This window comes from Pelodiscus sinensis, chromosome 20 (genome assembly GCF_049634645.1).
Source record: "Pelodiscus sinensis isolate JC-2024 chromosome 20, ASM4963464v1, whole genome shotgun sequence".
Classification (NCBI taxonomy): Eukaryota; Metazoa; Chordata; order Testudines; family Trionychidae; genus Pelodiscus; species Pelodiscus sinensis.
Window position 1 is genome coordinate 13,616,899 of NC_134730.1, and position 20,202 is coordinate 13,637,100.

The 20,202-nt window shown below is 50.6% G+C and overlaps 2 protein-coding genes across 3 annotated transcripts in view; both read left to right on the top strand.

The window, feature by feature from the left end:
• LOC102456325 (CMRF35-like molecule 5) overlaps positions 1-20,202 on the top strand; it is a 139,986-nt gene that overhangs the window by 48,190 nt on the left and 71,594 nt on the right. The window lies entirely within an intron of this gene.
• Positions 7,573-19,373, top strand: LOC142819116 (CMRF35-like molecule 6). 2 transcript variants are annotated; one of them, XM_075903749.1, is made up of 5 exons: positions 7,573-7,776; positions 9,302-9,646; positions 12,374-12,518; positions 12,938-13,095; positions 16,744-19,373. In XM_075903749.1, exons 1-4 carry the CDS (start codon positions 7,737-7,739, stop codon positions 13,068-13,070), a joined length of 663 nt encoding a protein of 220 aa, XP_075759864.1. In that variant the 5' UTR covers positions 7,573-7,736; the 3' UTR covers positions 13,071-13,095; positions 16,744-19,373. The 2 variants fall into 2 exon arrangements, with proteins under 2 accessions (XP_075759864.1, XP_075759863.1); XM_075903748.1 differs by having other exon boundaries at positions 12,938-13,066; positions 16,744-19,372.

The window sequence follows — 20,202 nt, forward strand, 5'->3', positions numbered from 1 at the left end:
TCAGCTCTGCTGTCCCACCACACTGCACCAAGTGCTGTAAGTTTTGTCAACAGAAATTGGTAGCGGAGATGTAGACACAGTCAGTGACCCAAACCACAGGGTCAGAGCCAGCAGTGACAGAGGCTGCCCTGAATCAACTGGACTCTTCATAGTCATAGGCCTTGTCTATCCTCCCCTCAGCCCACTATCAAGCTACTTCAGTTGTCCTCGTTCATGGGCGCACACTCAGGGTATGTCTACACTACCCCGCTAGTTCAAACTAGCGGGGTAATGTAGGCATACCGCACTCGCAAATGAAGCCCGGGATTTGAATTTCCCGGGCTTCATTTGCATAAGCGGGGAGCCGCCATTTTTAAAACCCCGCTGGTTCGAACCCCGTGCAGCGCGGCTTCACGGGGCACAAACTAGGTAGTTCGAACTAGGCTTCCTAGTTCGAACTACCGTTACTCCTCGTGAAATGACATACCCTCAGAGATTGATTTATTGTCTTTTCAGGAGATGCAAGAAATCAGCAGCCTAGTGAATTGATCACTCCTTTATTGATCCCTGGCATAGTGGAGACAAGGCCATAGAGACATGAGTTCAAGTGAGGGAATTGCCAGCAGGTGTTCTCCAGTGGAATCCCCTCTCTCCCTTAGCCTCATCTGTCTCAGACCTGTTAATCTCACAAAGCCATGTCATTTCTCAGGCTTCTGAGGAGGTGAGGCTGACTAAGAGCTAGGATTTGTGCCTCAAGGTTGGGATAATGCTAAATGGAGTCTCATTTTCTCCTAATGTGAAGACATTTAGGAAAGAAAACTGGTCCAACTGCAGAGACAGATTTCCACACAGCTTGGCTCCAAGTACCCCATTTGCTTTCCCCACCCCACATCCTCTCTGGGATAAGGCACAGTTCCCACAGACACCAACTGGGTGAATGGTGGAACAGCGGGCACACAGATCTTTGTAGAATATTCTTTCCAACCCATGCCTCGATTTGGGGAGGTGTCTGGGCTTATTTGTGTTTGGACGAGTTTAGTTGTGTTTTCACTTTATGGCAAATGCACCTGGATAGAGTGTTTTATGTTTACATAAGTACATACAATATTTTACCTTTAATTACCAGAACATTACAGTAACCAAAATTGCCACACACTGAATCGTAGTCCATGTTGGACTGCTCTCAGCAAGGACAGGAACAAAGCATGAATTGACTGTAACTTCGTAAATACGTAAAAGATGCACTTGCAGAAAAGTTTTAGTAGGCTAGTAAGAAACATGTGATTACCTCTATCATGGGAAAAGATTGTGGTCTAGACAGCAGGGTTGGATTAACACCTTTACAGGCCCTAAGCACTAAAAAGATTATGGTGCCCTCTCCCCATATGTAATTCAAAATAAAAACAATACGATACCGTAAAATCTAAGCACGGGCTTAGTCTGCCTATTGGGTAATCCAGCCCTGCTAGACAGGATCTGGCTACAAACATTAGTGTGTGGTTTGATCTGTTAACCAGGAGTATTTAGTGTCAGTGTGTATTTCAGTTGATTTATGATTTTGCACAGGGGATGTGTGGTCTATCCTACATCTGTCCACTCCCTATGGACTTGAACCTGATCAAATCAGGCATGGCCTGCCAATAAAGCAATGTCAGTGATACATTCAGAGTGAAACTGAGTTCTTGTGGGAACCAAGTGGGTAAGGTGTAGGACAATGGTCTTGAACATTTTTAACCACAAGATCACTTTTTCAGTTTAATTGCAATGTGAGATCTACCACAAATACAAATAGCCTGGGCCCACTTCCTTCCTGCCCCTTCTTTGAGGCCCTGCTCCTCAGGGCTGTCCTTAGGCATACACGGAGTATGCAGTCGCGTAGGGCACCACACTTTCTGGGGCACCACTCTGCTGGCCCGGGACAGAGGGGAAGCATAGGCATGCGCTCTGCACCAGAGCCAGATGGAGCACTGCCAGCACTTACAGCCCCGCCAGAAGGCCCCACAGGGCCGAGGGACTCTGGCGAGGAGGCCAGCAAGCTGAGCCTGGCTGGGGAAGGGAAGCTGTCAGCCCGGGCGGCAGTGTTGGAAGGAGCTGGGGCTGCGCTGGGGGCGGGGTCTTGCGCGGCTTGGCATTGCGGCGCCATTTTTAGAAATGGCCAAGCCGCGCCTCGGCAGGAGACGCATTGAGCGGGGCATGGGGGACTTCTGCAGCCTGATCGCATACTCCAACCCTGGAAATGGAAAGGCAGAAGGTAGGTGAGGTGATGGGGAGGGATGGCAGAGGAAGGGGCTTGTGCTGATGTGCAGGGCAGGTCAGGAGAAGAAAGGGGAAGGCACCAAGGGGCAGGGGTGCAGAAGAGACTAACGCGGGAAGGGGGAGAGTGGAGACAATGAGGAAAAGGGCAGGAGGGGAGGTGTCAGTGGGAGGGGGGACAGGGTGATGCTGGGGGAGGAGAGGAGAGGGGAAGGGCATTGGAGGCTAGAGGGGGAGGGGAGAAGGCTTAAAAGAAGGGGTGGACATGAGAAAGGTGAGGATGGAGCAAGTCATGTGTGAGGGCACAGAGGGGCAGGAGGGGAATGGGGCAGAGAGTGGTGAGGGGGTGGGCATCAGGGAAAAAGGGGGCAGGGGCAGTGAGGGAAGGGGGAGACACCAGGCGGGTCCATGGGTAAGGGAAGGTGCAGGTGCCAGGGGATTCTGGGGGTGAAGCAGAAGGGCAGACACCTGCAGGGGAGAGACCAGCACCAGAGGAGAGAGGCAGGGCAGGTGTGTAGAGGGGATGAGGAGGGGTAGCTCACATGATCAGAGCAGGGCTACTGGAGGAGTGGGCACGGGGGAGAGAAGGGCTGGTGGAGGGGGGGCAGGTCTCAGGAAGGCTGAGAGCAGTGAGAAGGGCAGGAGTCAGGACAGTAGAGGAGGGTGGAGGGTTGGGGGCAGCAGGCACCAGGGGAGCTGATGGAGCAAGGGGAGGAGACATGGCAGCAGAGGGAAAAAGGTAGAGGTTTATAAAATATTTATTAATAACTTGGGTGGCACATCCAAACAAGCCACATGAACTCAGTACTGGTGCACAACACTAAATTCATTTTGCTCATGGGAGGAAACTCTTAGACTACATCTACACTGGCATGATTTTGTGCAAGAACTCTTTTGCAGAAGAGTTCTTGTGCAAAAACTCTTCCAGAAGAGAGCGTCTACACTGGCATGTCCCTTTGAGCAAGGGATGTGCTTTTGCGCAAGAGCATCCATGAGAGTGTAGGGATGTGCTCTTGCGCAAGAAAGCTCTGATGGCCATTTTAACCATAGGGCTTTCTTGCGCAAGAAATTCATGTTGCCTGTCTACACTGGCCTCTTGCGCAAGAACAGTTGTGCAAGAGGGCTTATTCCTGACTGGAAGCATCATAGTTCTTGTGCAAGAAGCACTGATTTCACACATTAGAACGTCAGTATTCTTGCGCAAGACCTTGCGGCCAGTGTAGACAGGCAGCAAGTTTTGGTGCAAAAGCGGCCGCTTTTGCGCAAGATCGTGCCAATGCAGATACAGCCTGAGATGGAACACTTCCCCCAGCCTCTCCGCCCCCCTGAGTTAGTGTCACACACATTGGGTTAATGCAATTGCAGGATAGGTGCATGAGGGGGGTTTGGTGGGGCCCAAACTAATCCCTATTGGTAGGAGGATGGTGGGAAAAGTCCTTGAGGGAAGAGGTCACATGACACCTTTTACTTTTGGTCATGTGTCCATCTTGCCCTGAGAGTATTGCCTCCAGAGGCGTGGCTAACGGAGGTCAGGGGTGTGGCTAAGGAGGGGGGTCAAAGAGTACATTTAAAAAAAATTCTTTGGGTGCACACCCTAATGAAATATGCTGCGCATGCCTATGATAGGAAGCAGTAGAGCATGTAACAGCAGGGCTGGGTCCTAGAGAGCTGAACACACTGCCTGCAGCAGTCTGAGGGAAGGGATTGGCTGCTGGGGTTTCTGGGAAGAGGAGGGAGTAGGGGTGGAAGAGCAAGTTAGTCATAGGGGTTCAATAATCTCGCGTAGGACACCATAAATCCTAAGGTGTCCTGCTCCACTCCTTCTCCGAGGCCTCACGCTGCTCACACGATCCTCCTTCCTCCCCCATCCTCACTCCCATTCACCAGGCTGGGGTAGGGTGGCGGGGTGAAGTCTCTGGTCTTCAAAAAGGAGTTTGTTGTGTGGGAGAGACTCCAGGCTTAGCTCAGGGTTGGGGATTGTGTCCGGGGGGGTTTCTGGGTGCAAGCTTTGGGAAGGAGTTTGGGTGCAGGGGGACTCACATCTGGGACCGGAGGTTGGGTGCAGGAGGTGGTTCAGGAAGCAGGCTCTGGCTGGGCACCATTTAACTGAGACACCTACTGGGTGGTAGAGCAGGGGGGTTAAGGCAGGCATACTCCTGCCCTGGCTCTGCACCCCTTCTGAAAGCAGCTGGCATGTGCAGCAATGGCTCCATGGCACCATGTGCTGTCCCTCATCTAAAGGCACTGAGCCCACAGCTTCTACTGGCTACAAGCATCTGTTATTGATTAATGGGAGCTTCCTGCAGGGATATACCAGCCACTTCCAGGAGCAGTAATTACCACAGGGATAATGACTCCAGCCACGGCAGGTTGGGAAGGTTAGAATTCAATCCTCAAAGAATTCAATTTAAGTGTAAGAGAGAAATGAAGATGATGAAATGCACAGACCAGTCAAAACCCCAAACTACTCTACTTTGCAAGCAGTATAAGAAATAACAACAACTCCCCATGTGTGTGTGGGGTCAGGAGATGAGAGGGAAGGACAGTGCGTGTTTGTGAGAATGACAGACACACACACACACACTGTGTGAGAGTGACAGAGATTTGCATTGCCAAGCTCCCTCCAGCCCCTTCTCTCTGTGTGGAGTTGGGTATGAAGTGGGAGAGGGGCACCTTGATATCAGCGCCCTCCTCTTCTCTCTCCCCTGCACAGCAAGCAGGAGGATCCTGAGGGGACAACTCCAAGGCAGAGAGTGGGAGCAGCATGACAGCGGAGGGAGGTGCCAGAACTCAATAGCTTCCCAGCCAAACCAGTCAGGATCACCTGTCAGAGGCTCCAAGACCTCTCGGTAGATCCTGATTGGTGAGCACTGGTTTGGGAGCAGGGACAGGCAATAGGTGGCCCATGGGCTGGAGACAGTTTGCTCCTGGCAGGTCAGCAGATGGTTTATCTGAGCATCTGAGGACATGCAGGTAAATGAAGGGTCTGGTGGCCTGCCACATCTAACCCTGGAGAATTGTGTCCAATCCCTGAGCCTTTAATTGCTTACCACTGTCTTGGAAGCTACTAAGAGGAGAAAATCTTAGCATCATAGAGCTGGAAGAGACCTAAGTCCGTCCCCCTCTCCAAGGCAGGACCTATACCAACTAACTCATCACAGCCAGGGCTTTGTCAAGCCGAGACTCAAACACCTCTAGGGATAGAGATTCCACCACCTCCCTAGGTAACCCATCCCAGTGCTTCACCACCCTCCCAGTGAAATAGTTTTTCCTAATATCCAACCTACACCTCCCCCACTGTAACTTGAGCCCATTGCTCCTTATTCTGCCATCTGTCACTACTGAGAACCGCCTCTCTCCATTCTCTTTTTATAGTTACACTCATGGTTGCTGCAGACCTACACGTAATTTCTGGATGCTTGTGGGGGGACAGCTGCAGGGCTGCCCTATGCAATAATGAGGGATGGAGACACCCCAACAGATGAAGGCTCAGTTTTATATGTTTACACCAGTGGTTCTCATCCAATTTATCACTGTGTCTGCACATGCAGCTCCCTACGAGTGATGTGGGCCGCATGCACCCAATGGATAAGTTACCTGTATGGTCCCATGGATGTCATGGATTGGGCCACAAGCAACCCGCAAACTGAGAACCACGTTTACACTGGAAATAAAAACCTTCAGCTGACTTCTGCGCCAGCTGACTTGGGCTCACAGGGCTCAGGCCAAGGGCCTGTAAATGCAGCTAAGGGCTTCAGACTTGGCCTGAATCCACCGTTCTAGGACTCTACGAGACGGGAGGGTCCCAGCATGTCTACCCTGCAATTACACACCCTGGAGCCCAGGCCCTTAGCCCAGTCAGCTGGCACAGGGCAACCGCAGGTGTCTAAGAGCACTTGGTGACCCAGCCTTAGGCTGTGTAGCAATGAGCAGCATTGTTCAGGGCTCTACCATCATCCAATCTGTGTAGTTGGGTCAAAGCTTTTTTATCAGCATCTGCTAACAGTCACATTCACACTGTGACCTGCTTCCCTTAATGCAAACAGTAAACACCCCCATTGGGAATGGATGTGGAACAACTTCCTCTCATAGGCTACGTCTACACTACAGGGTTTTCCTGCAGAGAGTATGCTAATGAAGAGCTCATTAGCATTTGTTGCATTGTCATTAGCATATTCTCTTCCAGCAAAACCCTACAGTGTAGACGTAGCCATAGTGAAACACCCACCTCTTCCAACAGAAGTGGGCAGCTGAGAGAGCTAGAAACTTCCCATTCCACAACTGGTCCCTGGGTCTGCAGGTTTCACCTTCCACTGGTCTGAACGGAGGGTCCCAGCCATCTCACAGAAACCTGATATTCCCAGGGAGCAGAGGTTGCAGGTTTGTGGAAATTTTGGTGGTGCCCAGACCATCTCCTGCACCCCTCCCCCACTCAAACTCCCTTCCTCCCACATGTCTAAGACTCTTGGAGGGAGCTTGGAGGCTGCTGCAGGCTCTGGGCTCAGGCAGGTAATTGGAGTGTAGGATGCAGGCTCTGGGAGGGAGTTTGGTTGCAGGAGAGGTAAGGGGTCAGGCTCTGGGAGGGATTTGGGGGAAAGCTGGGGGGCAGGAGAGGAGGGGGGCAGCATTTACCTGGGGCTCCTCACTCTGGCAGTGGCACTGGGCCTTTTTTCAATTGTCTGGGGCTGGCAAGCCAGGTGGGAAGGGTTGCACTGGAGAAGGTGCACGGGTGCAGCAGACAGGGCTGAGGGAGAGACCCAGGCCCAAACTTTGCTGGAGCAGAGCTCCCAGGCCAAGAACGTTGCTGGGGTCTGGGCACCACAGGTCCATATAACCCACTGTCTCTGCCAGGGAGAGAGTCGTGTGCAGAGGAAACCGGGAACTTTGGATGGTCCCTGTTTCGATTTGGATTCTTTTCCCAGAGGAGGATACGGGCACTGTGAGGATTGCTGGTAGAGGTGCGGTGAGGAACCAGGAGGATCTGGTTGGAATGGGCTGGGGGAGGGACCGCCACGTGGTCCTGGGCAGGACTGAGAAGAGGAGAGCAGCCCAACACCACAACAGCGGCACGGTAGGACTAGGGGAGGCGGGTGGGGATTGCGGAGGAGGAGCAGAGTTAGCAATGGTGTGGCCATCAGCCCAGCCACCAACTGCCAGGTCTTACCATGACAGTCAGTAATCACATGATGGGAAGTGTGGCCCAGCTGTTCTCTCATCCTGTGCGATAGCAACATTTCCTTTAACCATGCTTCTCCTTTTTAAAAATAGCAAACACCAATCATCAGAGAGTGCCAACTTAGCAGCTTCTTTCTGCAGTGAATACCCGGTTTTGCAAAGGGAAGTGGTCAGTGGGAACATTGAGAAATGTCATATCATAGATCTGGTCAGTGAGTGCTGGGGTTTCATTTTCAACTCCCACAATTAAGAAAGAAGGACCCTGACTGTTCTTTTCAAGAAATTAGAATTTCTGGAGAATAGATTCACCTGCTGATGGAATCCAGACCATGAAGCTTTTCTCTGTTTTACTTTGGAGTCTTTTCCCAGGTGAGAATGACATGGGCTTATTGCAGATCACACACTCTTGGGTTTGCAGAGGTCACAGGCTTTGCCAACTTTACCAACTGATCTTGAAAGTCTCAGGTGTGCTCTGGTCATGGGTCTAAGTAACTCTCATGGGAGATGGAACTTTCAAAGTGTGCAGGATAGAGAAGCTTTCAACACAGAATCTGTGTCAGCAGACTCATTTCTTTGCAGAAAAAGTGATCTGTAAAGTCTACGTAAGGAAAATTTAAGTTCAAAGGGAGAATTTTAGCACAGATGGTCAAACAATGGAAAACATTATTTATTACAATTCTTTGCTAAAAAATTACTAACAATTTCAACAAATATTATTCACATCAAACTATTAGAACAGCTCTGGAGATGAACATGTAAAAATAAGGGGGGATATTATATTGTAAACCCTACTGAAATCTTACTATCAGGAACATCATGCAGTACTTGATACAAGTGGTTTTTTTTTCGTTTGTGCATTGGCTACTTAATATTTTTAAGTGACATTCAAAGGCAGCTTTTTAAATAAAATAATCAAACAATAACTGTAGCAAAAGTGAATCAAAAATACCAATTTGGAGCCTAATATTATAAATACTTGCCCAGCCTTCATAGTCATGATTAATCCAACCAATTTACACTAAGAACATGATTAATCCAACCAATTTACACTATGGCTGAGTCCCCATGAAAACAGCCTGACAGCTCCTGTGCTTAACCTGAAGCACAGGAGTAAATCTTTCAGGATGGTGGTGTTGCTCTTTTCCGATCCCTTGTCTAGATTAGCATTTACAGATACTATGTGAGATCAAACGAGCTAGCTCAGCCTACTTAACACCTTCCAAACTGTGTTTTACAAAGTGCCAAAGTAGTCTGGTTTATATCGATGAGCTCTCCTGGCATGTTGCACGTTGGATAGTCTCTGGAGAACAGAGCAACCAAACTAGGAGCCTGAACTGGAAAACCAAAACAAACTGACATTTTAGGTGAAAAAGAAAACAAATGTTTCATTTTCAAAAGTCGGCTTGAAATTGACCTAGTAATGTCAATAACCTCAATTAAAAAATCCAAATATTTTGTTGAAGCAGAATGTTTGCTGTAGGAAATGTTCCTACTGGAAATCTTAGTAGTGAAAACTGTAATTCAATGTGGCGTCCCCTCTCAGCCTCTGAGCCCAACCAGAGTGGAGCAAAGAGACACGAGTGCCAACGAGAATCAAGACTCATTTCAAGGCCCCTCTTTTACGCTGATTCATTAACCTGCTGAGAGCAGAGCTGCCCGCACCTGCTCCCAGCCAGGCCCAGGGGAGAGTGGCACTTGCTCTCCTTCCCATGGCACAGCGTTAATGTGTCAGGTTTTTGGACAGGTAACCATAGAAACCAGATGCTGCAGACACTGACCCCCTACCTGTCCTTCCAGACACTGAAGCATCGCCCCGTCTCCGGGCACTGGGGACATGGCATTGCTGCTGGCAGCCGGAAGGGTGCCCGTGTCTCACTGTCTCTGTCTCTCGCAGGCTGCTGGGCAGTGACGGGCCCCAGGTCAGTGCGCGGCCGCCTGGGCGGGTCGGTGACTGTGGAGTGCGGGTATGAGAAGGGCTACGAGGAGAATTCGAAGTTCTGGTGCCGGGAAGGAACCTGGCTAGCAACGAGGCGCTGTTCCGACGGACACTTAGTTGAGACCACAGAGCGGGAGGCCGAGGTGACTCAGGGCAGATTCTCCATCCGAGACAATCGCACCCGGCGCGTGTTCACTGTGACCATGGAGAACCTGACACTGGCCGACGCTGGCACTTACCTCTGCGGGGTAGACATGACTGCGATTGATCGCCGGCACACCGTGTCAGTCTCCGTCTCCCCAGGTAAATCCCTGCGCTGCCCCCGCCAGTGTCAGGGCTGCCGGGATCGGGCACGGCCGGAGCTGCCTTGGGGCGGCAGAAGGGTGAAGGGCAGATCTGCTGTGACCCAGACCCCACAGACCCTCCTGCTCAGGGGCCGGGCCCAGAGCTGTGAGGGCTCAGAGGGAGGGCGCTGCCCCCTGCTGTACTCCAGCCATCGAGCCCCCCCCCGCTGCGCCCCACAGCACCTTTGCTCAGAACCACCCAGTCCCTGCCAGCCCCACAGCGCCCCTTTGGGACAATGGCCGGTCACTGAGATCCTCAGGCTCAGCCACGGGCCAGTCACTGGCTGAGCCGCGACAAGGTGCGGGCGTTTCCCCAGGGAGCAGAACTGGGGAGAGGCACAGCCCTGATGCATAAGGCAGGAGAAAGGATGCGAGAGAAAGAGGGAAGGCAAGGCGTGGGGTAGATAGAACAGGAGGAGAGGTGGCAGCTCCTCCATACCCATCCGCCCTTTACTGTACCCAGGTATCCCAAATATTTAGCGAGTGGGGATGGCAGAAGGGTGCAGCCAAGAGCAGCAGAGACCTCAGTTTAAGTTTCATCATGAAGAAATGTTTTGCCGCTTCCCGACAGAGAAAACAGAAACCTGCCCTGAATAACCAGAACAGAGATCAAGAGACTCTTTTGTTTTTAAAATGATTTTAGACTTTCAAAGAGCTTTGGGGGGCATATTTGTAAATTGCAAATTATGAACAAATGTTAGGAAAGTTGCTTACATTTCTAAACTGTTATTCATTCTCATATTTAAGCTTTGACTACGGTTTGTTTGTTTTTTCCAGCTGAGATCTCCTTTGGCCTGGGCTTTGATAACTTCTGTATTTTAGCAACGTTTAGTTCCATCTTCTCCTTCCATGTTTCAGCAATCCCACCTTAGCTACATTTTTTACAGTTAAAAAGTGTAAATGGGATTGTTCTTGTACCTACTGCAACCATCACAATTCATTGTTTACTGGCTCATTTGTTAGGAAGCCCCCATTTCCTTCAGAATGACTGTAAGGCCTCCTGTGTTGTGTGTGGTGACAAATCACATAGCGCAGGTCTGGTCAATAAGCAGATTGCGGGACAAAGACAGGACAGGACATTGGCACTTAGGGGCAGCCATCTTTATAAAGATGTGTGGATAAAAGTGCTGCTGTACCAGCTCTTTTTATTCTTTGTGACTGGGAAAGGGCTGTGTTAGTATTCTTTCTTCCATAACATGTACGTGTGTGTGTGTGTGTGTGTGTGTGTGTGTGTGTGTGTGTGTGTATGTGAGGTTAGTAACTGATAGGTGCAATGGTAGCACACATATGAACAAGCACACATGGCCTCAATCTTGAGGCACAAGACAAAACTTAGTCCGCTCATGGATGGAAAATCTTAGAAGGAACACTGAGCCAGCTGCCCCCCTTTGCTCCGGCTGGAGCCAGGGCACGGTGAGGCTCGCCCTGCTGGGGCAACCTTGGTGGGTGGAACGCTGCTGTAACACAGAGCAGGATGCGCGATGGTGGAGAGCTTCCCCCCTTTGCTCCGTGGGGGCACTGGTAGATAATGTGCAGTCACAGGTGAGGCATGGTGAGTAGAGGACAAAATGTATAATTATAAATACTTGATTTTAGGTGTATCTAGTATAAATGAAAAACAGACGGTTTATTCTACAACACTGTCTTGGGGTAGATCTTGGGTTGCAGGTAAACTCAAAAAGTGATCTTGGGATGAAAAAGGTTGGTGACCACTGCACTAGACTATGAAATGAATCGAGTGAGTGTTGCTGGTGCAGCTGATAGTGGAGCCTACGAACACCTGCCCCATTTAACACACACCTGACAAGTAGAGATGTTAAAATGTGTTTAATTAAGTGACTGTGTAACAGCTGAGAATTTCAACGATTACAGTCAGGGCAGCAGTCGGCTCCCCAGGGCCCAGTGCCTACAGGGAGAGGATATTAAGCTAGCTCCCTGCACATACTGGGAGCCTGCATGTAACTGTCCACATGGTTACATTTTCATATTCCTACTAATAAGATGCACGTTTGTCATTTGCTACTGTCAGCCACACATGCATGCACGGCCTGCCCACAATTGGAGTCAAGATAAAGCTCTCAGGGTATGTCTATACTAGTTCGAACTAGCGGGGTACTGTAGGCATACCGCACTTGCAAATGAAGCCCAGGATTTGAATTTCCCGGGCTTCATTTGCATAAGCGGGGAGCCGCCATTTTTAAATCCCCGCTGGTTCGAACCCGTGCAGCGCGGCTACACGGGGCTCGAACTAGATAGTTCGGACTAGGTTCCTAATCCGAACTACCGTTACTCCTCGTGAAACGAGGTGTACCAGTAGTTCGGAATAGGAATCCTAGTCCGAACTACCTAGTTCGAGCCCCGTGTAGCCGCGCTGCACGGGGTTCGAACCAGCGGGGATATAAAAATGGCGGCTCCCCGCTTATGCAAATGAAGCCCGGGAAATTCAAATCCTGAAGCTAACATAGTCCAGGGAGTTTTTAACAGAGCTACATGCACTGGAAGGCCTCATTGTCTTCAGCTGTGCTCCCGTTATCCGAGGCAGGTTTCTGTTTTATCGGCATGAAAATGGCAAAAACTTACGGGTGAATGTTCTGACAAACCAAGAGCTTCATGAACAATCAGATTGTGCCAAACATGGGTGGCTGGGTGGATTTGTAACGTGGACTGGCTCTGTCGTTATCTACAGATGTTTCTCCCAGAAGCCCAATTACAGATGTTCTACCCCAAAGCCCAACTATAGAGACACCACAAATAACAAAGCAGCCAGATTCACCTTCTCCAACAACGACTGAATCCAGGTTCTCCTCTAATGCAGACACCACTCCAACACGGTGAGTGCCACCGCTCCCGCCCCGTGTCTGTCTGGCCACTTCTCCCAGTGCACAGGCAGGATTCAAAGAGGAGTGACATCCTGGGTGATAACGTCCCATGGAAAAAGGAATGGTTGCTTTTCTCAGCAAGAACCTGGAGGTGAATATGGAGGGAAATGGCCACTCTAGATGCAGAGTAGCTCTGGCCGGGGGCTGTCTGGGTCCTGTCGCATGAGACTGTAGAACAGCACGAATGAATCCCATAGGGAGATGCTGGGATTCCATATAAGGGCAGGGAGGGGAGCTGGGCTGGGTGATGCATTTCTGTAATGAAACTCTGGGCACGTCTTCAGCCTGAGAGCCACCCCAGAATATTTTATTGGAGGCGTCTGGTGAAATCCACAGAGCGTCAGTGTTTTTATTGTATTTCCGCTGCACAGATTCACCGTCCTTATCCTGCTCCTGTTCTTATCGAAGGGCCTCGTTTTCCTGGGCATAGTCTGTGCTGCCACCTGCGGGAGCGTGCGGTACCGGAACAGCTGCAGGGAGAAGGTGTCCAGACAGACACAGTGAGAACATGCTATAGCCACACTGCGGGGTAACACTACATTGGGGTGCTCAATCCTAACTGTACTGTGACCTAAGTAATGCGTTGTGAGTTGTTCAATTGCCGGAATGGCAGGCGGTGGGGTGGGAGATATCGTGAAATTTAGTGACAGACCAAGTTACAATGTCCCTTCCATTCTCCCTCCTGCTTCAGAGATGGAGGAAACAGTCAGATCCACTGGTGTGGAGTATTTCCAGTGGTACCTCAGCCTGCACTCTCATTCTCCAGTGTCTTGGCCTCCCACGGTCCTGCTAGCCACTAGGCCCGTATGTGAGCTCCTAGCCATCAGACCCATGTGCAGGATGCCAATTGCTGGGCACAAGGGCCTGTCTGCTGGGCCCACATGGGTGCTGGCAGCCAGTCTCAGTGCTAGAGGGCAGTGAGGGATGCTTACAGTAGCAGGGGAGGGTGCAGCTCTGTTCCCCAACTCAAAAACTTGTTCAGCATCATTTTACATCAGCACAACCAAGCTTCCAGACAGATAGAGGGAAGTGGCGCCAGCAATCCACCCCTTCCCCATCGTATAGCTCCTATGAGCATGTCTACACTGCAGGGAAAAAGTCAAATTAAGTTGTGCAACTTCAGCTAAGTCAATTGCTTAGCTGAAGTAGAAATACCTTAATTCAGCTTTTGGTGCTGTCTACAGAGGAAGAAGTTGAAGGAAGAGCGATTTCTCTTACTCCTCATGAAATGACAGTTACAGGAGTTGGAGTAAGAAGTTCTCCAGCTCAAATTTATTTCAAAACAACGGCTTGTTGTGTAGACCCGCTCTTCGATATTTTCAAATAACATCAGTTATTCTACAATAACACTGCTGTGTAGACGTACCCTAGGTGTCCTGTCGTCTACTGAGTCTGCTTCCTCTCCTGCCTGGCTGCCTCAGATGTGCCCCCTTGTGGCCCTTGGCTGTACTAGCCTGGTCACATTTTGACTTAAACCCTCAGGGCAGGGATTCTCACTTGTGATACCGCATCCCCCCTCTCAGTTTCTTGCGACACCCCTCTCTGTTGCTCGTGACCCCCTAGGGGATTAGGACTCACAGTTTGAGAAGCGCTGCCTTAGGGTATGTCTACGCTACAGTGTTATTTTGAAATATCTTATCATATATGTAGTAGCCCAAAGTCTGTGACTCTGTAATGCTGAAACGCTGGCTGTTCCCTCTGGGCGGTGCTTTTGCCTCCCGCCATGGCGCTCGGCTGACTTCTGCCCCGCTCAGCCAGGCCGCCGTGAGGGAGCAAGCAGCACAAGCGGCTGTTTGGGGTCTGTGCTCCCCATGCTGCACAGGGGTACTGCCTGGAGAGCACGGGGTCCAAATGGCCACTTGCACTGCTTTCTCCCGCACAGTGGCCCGGCTGAGCGGTGCAGAAGTCAGCTGACCACCACTGCGGGAGGCAACAGTGCTGCCCAGAGGGAACAGCCAAGCAGCGGGGCCTGGAGGAGCGTGCGTCTCTGACATCAGGAAAGGGCACTGGATTCAAAAGGAGGAAAGCAGAGGAGACAGAGAGGAGAACGGAGGAGGCAGAAGACAGTGAGAGAGAGAATGAGAGAGATGAAGCAGGAGGAGGAGAAGAGAAACAGAGTGAGAAGCGAGAGGGGGAGAAGAAAAAGAGAGAAAGATGAAGAGAGAGGCAGGAGGCGGATGAGAGCTGAGAGAGAGAGAGAGAGAGAGAGAGAGAGAGAGGCAGTAGGAGGAGGAGAGAGAGAGAGAGAGAGAGAGGCCGCTTATGCTGTTTGCTCCCACACGGCAGCCCAGCTGAGTGGTACGGAAGTCAACCGAGTGCTACTGTGGGAGACGAAGGGGAGCAGGGCGGTGAGGTACACGGCCAGGGGGCGGGGCCTGGATAAGTGTGCATACCCGACGGAGACAGAGGAGAGCGGAGAGAGAGTGAGAGGCAGAAGGAGGAGAAGAGAAAGAGAGAAGGAGGGAGAGGCAGAAGGCGGAGGAGAGAGAGAGAGATGGAGCAAGAGACTGGAGGCTCAGGAGAGAAGACCGATGTGGAGGAGAGACCTGAAAATCCCATCTTATAATGGGCTAATTGGCTAGTTTATAAATAGTTATATTGAAATAACGCTTCTAGACACAATATGCATTTTGAAACACTGATGGGACGCTGAATCACATTTAAGGTCAGCCGGAACTAGTTATGGCAGGGCATCAAGTCAGGAGTTACCTTGTGTGTCTGCTGCCTGAGACTAACTGAGACCTGTGCTTAAAGGGACCTCCCCCCCAAGACTGCCGATTCTCAGGTTTCCCTGCTTGCTTGCTTACATTGATGAGGGACAACAAAGCATTTTGTCTCTGCGTGCTCTGGTTGCCCTCACTCAGGACACCACAGTACTCTGTAACATGGAGCCAGAGCTGCCCCTGGGCACTCTGGTGCTTCTCTTGGATGTGTTGCTGTGAGCCTGGCTGCACTTTCTGCAGGCTGCCATCCAGGAGGTCCATCGGAGGGCTGTCAGTATCCAGGAGGCCCTGCGGGAGAGCTTCCACCCTGAGGAGCACTAAGAGCCTCCCTGGTCTGCCCCCCTGGGGACTTGTGCTTCATTCCTCCCTCACGTTCTTCCACTTACCCCTCCCTAACCCCCTTCCTAATGTCTAATAAAATACACAAACTCTCTTTATTTTCATGGACACAAACTCTTTATTTAACAAAACTGGGGTGGGGGAAATGAAACTCTGGTGAGGCTGGGGAAAGGAGGTGGGAGAGGGAGAGGGGAGAAGAGAGGGTGGGAGAGGGGAGGGGGAAGCCTGGGAGGGGGGAGTTGGAAGCAAGGAGAAGAAGGGGAGAGGGGAAACTCAAGTCTGAGGGTTGTGGGTCTCGCCGGACCAACTTGATTTTCATGCAAACCTGCTCCTGGGTTTGCATGTGGCCTTTGATGGCCAGGCTGGCAGCTATCCTGCCATAGACGGCCACATTCCTCCATCTAGTGCAGAGATCATTGATGTTGAGGGTATCCCACCCAAACCCGAATAAGGTCCGTGGTCTCCACCCTGGACCAGGAAGGAGCCCTTGTTCTCCGGGCTCTGGCAGGCTCCTGGGAGCTGGCAGACTGCTCCTGGGGAGCGGTGAAGGGCTGGCTGCCAGTGGCTTGCTGGCTCATTTTTTGGGGCCACTGGGTCAGGGGCAGTGACTGCTGGCTCTGGGCTGGCAGGCTTCAATCTGGCACAGGCACTGTGGCCAGAGTCAACCCCTTTAAGGGCTCTGGGGTTGGGGAAGGGAGAGGAGTGTTCTTGGTTGAGGCTGGAGTGGCCACCAGGGCAGCCTGGGAAGGCTGGAGGACCCCTATTTTGATATAAGTGTCTACACAGCACTTTTTTCGAAATAGCTATTTCAATGTTGGCGTTATTCCTTGTGGAATGAGGTTTACCAAATTCAAAATAAGCCCTCCGCTATTTTGAAATAATTTTGAAATAGCGGTTTGGCTCTATAGTGAAGTTATTTTGAAATAACTTTGCTGTGTAGATATACGCTTATATATAACTGGGATGAGTCTGAGTGAGAAGAGGGAGCCATGCTCTGTAGCCATGATCAGGGATTCCTAGAACCAGACTCACTCCCTGACGGGTGTCAGCAAAATGTTACTGACTTCAGGTGTTTCTCATTCTGTCCTGGGGGGCTTCTGTGGGTTTTGTTGCAGCTCATGAACTGCCTCTTTGCAAGCAGAACCAGACATAGCAGAAGGCTGGTTTCCAGCTTTGGGCAAAGCATCCGACGCAAAGAATCTCGTTTTCTTCTCCTCTCAAGTGAAGCTATTTCTCACAGAGCATGGAGTCTGCTGGAGGTGTCCATCTCTGTGTTTCCCAGACCAGGCTAACTAGGTTTGTATCACATGAGGATCAAAAAGAAAAGTCCCCAGGAAGAACAGTTTGGCCAGGGAGACAAAAGTTTTTTTGAGAAAAACAAGTGAAAAAGCTTTTGTCCTACGAGGAAAAGATTGGAGAGCCTAGGGCCAAATCCGTACCCGATGCAAGCGAACGTAACTCCACCAAGACTACCTCTATACTACCATGTTTTGTCGACAAAGTGCCTTCTGGCAACAAAACAGTGAGTGTCAGGAAAAACGCCCATTTTCAGTGACAACTTCCACCCTGTGGGAGAGCTTTCTCTTCCCTTAATCATGGACAAAGACCCAGTGTGGATCCTGCTGTCTGGTTTGTTGCCACAATTGGCTTCCACCAGTATCCCACAATGCCTGCCCTGCTTGCTGGGCTCAGGGTTTGGAGCTCTGCTGCCCAACAGGTGAGCTCCTCTCCCCTTTCAGAGCTCTGGGACGTATCCAACAGCTGAGTGAGCTGCTCATTGGACTGCTCCTGTTCTGCCCTGCACTAGAAACACAGCGGCTGGCAGACTGCTGCTGCCGGGGGAGGGGCACAAGTGGCTGTGCTGCTTTGACATTCCTCAGCTGGTAGAGCTCAGGGCTACTCCTGAGTCTGCTGCCATGAAATAAGGAGGACATGGGAGCAGTCGGAGGGAATCCCAAGATGTGCAGAGATCAGCTCTGCCGTCCCACTGCACTGAACCAAGTGCTGTACATTTTGTCAACAGAACTTGGCAGCATAGATGTAGACTCAGCGAGTGACCCAAACCACAGGGTCAAAACCAATAGTGACAAAGGCTGCCCTGAATCAACCGGACTCCACATAGTCAGAGGTCTTGTCTAGCCTCCCCTGACCTCACTGTCAAGCTACTTCAGCTAGGCAAATAGAATGCCGCGGTGATGGGCGCACACTCAAAGATTGATTTATCGTGTTTTCAGCAGACATGAGAATTTGCTGGTCCAGTGAATTGATCACTGCAGCTTTGATCCCTTGTGTAGCGAAAACAAGGCCATAGAGACATATGGTCAAGTGAGGGAATTGCCAGCAGGTGTTCTCCAGTGGAATCCCCTCTCTCCCTTAATCCCAACTGTTCCAGACCTCTTATTCTTGCAAAGCCATGTCATTTCTCAGGCTTCTGGGGCGGTGGGGCTGACTAGGAGCTGAGATTTGTGCCTCAAGGTCAGGATGATGCTAAATGGAGTCATTTTCTCCTAAACTGAAGACATTTAGGAAAGAAAACAGGCCCAACTGCAGAGACAGATTTCCACACAGATTGGCTGTGTTGCCCGTTTGCTTCCCCCACCCCACAACTTCTCTGGCACAAGGCACAGTTCCCACAGACACCGACTGGGTGAATGGTGGAACAGCGGGCACACAGATCTTTGTAGAATATTATTTCCAACCCCTTCCTCGATTTGGGGAGGCATCTGGGTTTATGTGTGTTTGGACAAGTTTGGTGGCTTTTTCTTTATCGCAAATGCACCTGGATAGAATATTGTATGTTTAGATAAGTACATACAATATTTTACCATTAATTACTGGAACATTACACTGACCAAAATTGGCACACACTGAATTATAGTCCATGTCAGACTGTTCTGAGAAAGGACAGGAACAAAGTTTGAATTGACTGTAGCTTTGTAAATATGTAAAAGATGCAGCTACTAGATAAGTGTTAGTAGGCTAGTGAGCAATGTGTGATTTCTTCCAGAATGCGAAAAGATTGTTGTATAGACAAGAACTGGCTACAAATATTAGTGTGTGGTCTGATCTGTTAACCAGCAGAATTTAGTGTCAGAGTGTATATTGGCTCATTCATGATTTCGCACAGGGGATGTGTGGTATATCCTACGCCTGTCCACTCCCTCTGGTCTTGAACCTGATTAAATCAGATATGGCTTCATTTAAGCCAATAAAGCAATGTGAGTGATGTATTTGAAGCCAAACTGAGTTCTTGTGGGAACCAAGTGGGGAAGGACTAGGACAGGGGTCTGCAACCTTTTTAACCACAAAATCACTTTTTCAATTTAAGTGTAATATAAGATCTACCTCAACTACAAATACCCGGGCCTCAATGCCTTCCGACCCCTTCTTTGTGTCCCTGTCCCGGCTCCACTTCCTCTCCAAGGTCTCACCCTGCTCACTCTTTTCCCCTTCCTCCCCCTTCATCATTCACTGTCACCAGACTAGGGCAGGCAGTTGGTGTGCAGGCTCTGGTCTTGGTCCAAGGAGTTTGGAGTGTGGGAGAGACTCCAGGCTTAAGCCAGGGATGGGGATTGGTGTCCAGGAGGAGTTTCAGGCCGCAAGCTCTGGGAAGGAGTTTGGGTACACGTCTGGGACAGTAGAATGGGTTTAGGAAGAGGTTCAGGGCTGGGACAGGGGTTCAGGAAGCAGGCTCTGGCTGGGCACCATTTAACTGAGACAGATTGTGGGTGGTGGAGCAGTGGGGTTAAGGCGGGCGTACTCCTGCCCTGGCCCTGGCCCTGTACCTCTCCTGAAAGCAGCTGGCATGTGCAGCAGTGGCTCCTTGGCACTATGTGCTGCCCGTCGTGTAAAGGCACTGAGCCCACAGCTTCTACTGACTACGGTTCTCCCTTATTGATCAATGGCAGCTGCAGGAGTGGTGTTTGCAGGCAAGAACAGCATGTGGACATCCCTGCTCTTCTTCTCTCAATGGTTGCAGGGACATGCCAGCCACTTCCAGGAGCAGCAGTTACCACTGGGATAATTTCTCCAGCCATGGCAGGTTCACATGTTAGAATTCAATCCTCAAAGAATTCAGCGTAAGTGTAAGAGAGAAACGAAGATGATGAAATGCACAGACCAGTCAAACACCAAAACTAACCCACTTTGCAAGCAGTGAAAGAAATAACAAGAACCCGCCACGTGTGTGTTGGGTCAGGAGATGAGAGGGAAGAACAGTGAGTGTTTGTGAGAATGACAGACACACACACAGTGTGAGAGTGACAGAGATTTGCATTGCCAAGCTCCCTCCAGCCCTTTCTCTCTGTGTGGAGTTGGGAACGAAGTGGGAGAGGGGCTTCTAGACATCAGCACCCCTCTTCTCTCTCCTCTGCTCAGCAAGCAGGGAGGCTCTCAGAGGGGCAGCTCCAAGGCAGAGGGCAGGAACAGCATGACAGTGGGGGGAGTAGCAACAGAAATGCCAGCGCTTGATAGCTTCCCAGCCAAATCAGTCAGAAGCACCAAGACCTCTCGGTAGATCCTCACCGACTGGTTGGTGAGCACTGGAGTAGGAGCAGGGACAGGCAATAGGTGGC

Excerpts from the sequence above, each read along its gene's own strand:
- LOC142819116 (XM_075903748.1), top strand. The coding sequence starts at position 7,737 with ATGAAGCTTTTCTCTGTTTTACTTTGGAGTCTTTTCCCAG. Across the intron at positions 7,777-9,301 it reads ACTTTGGAGTCTTTTCCCAG|GCTGCTGGGCAGTGACGGGC; the intron begins GTGAGAATGACA and ends TGTCTCTCGCAG. Across the intron at positions 9,647-12,373 it reads GTCAGTCTCCGTCTCCCCAG|ATGTTTCTCCCAGAAGCCCA; the intron begins GTAAATCCCTGC and ends CGTTATCTACAG.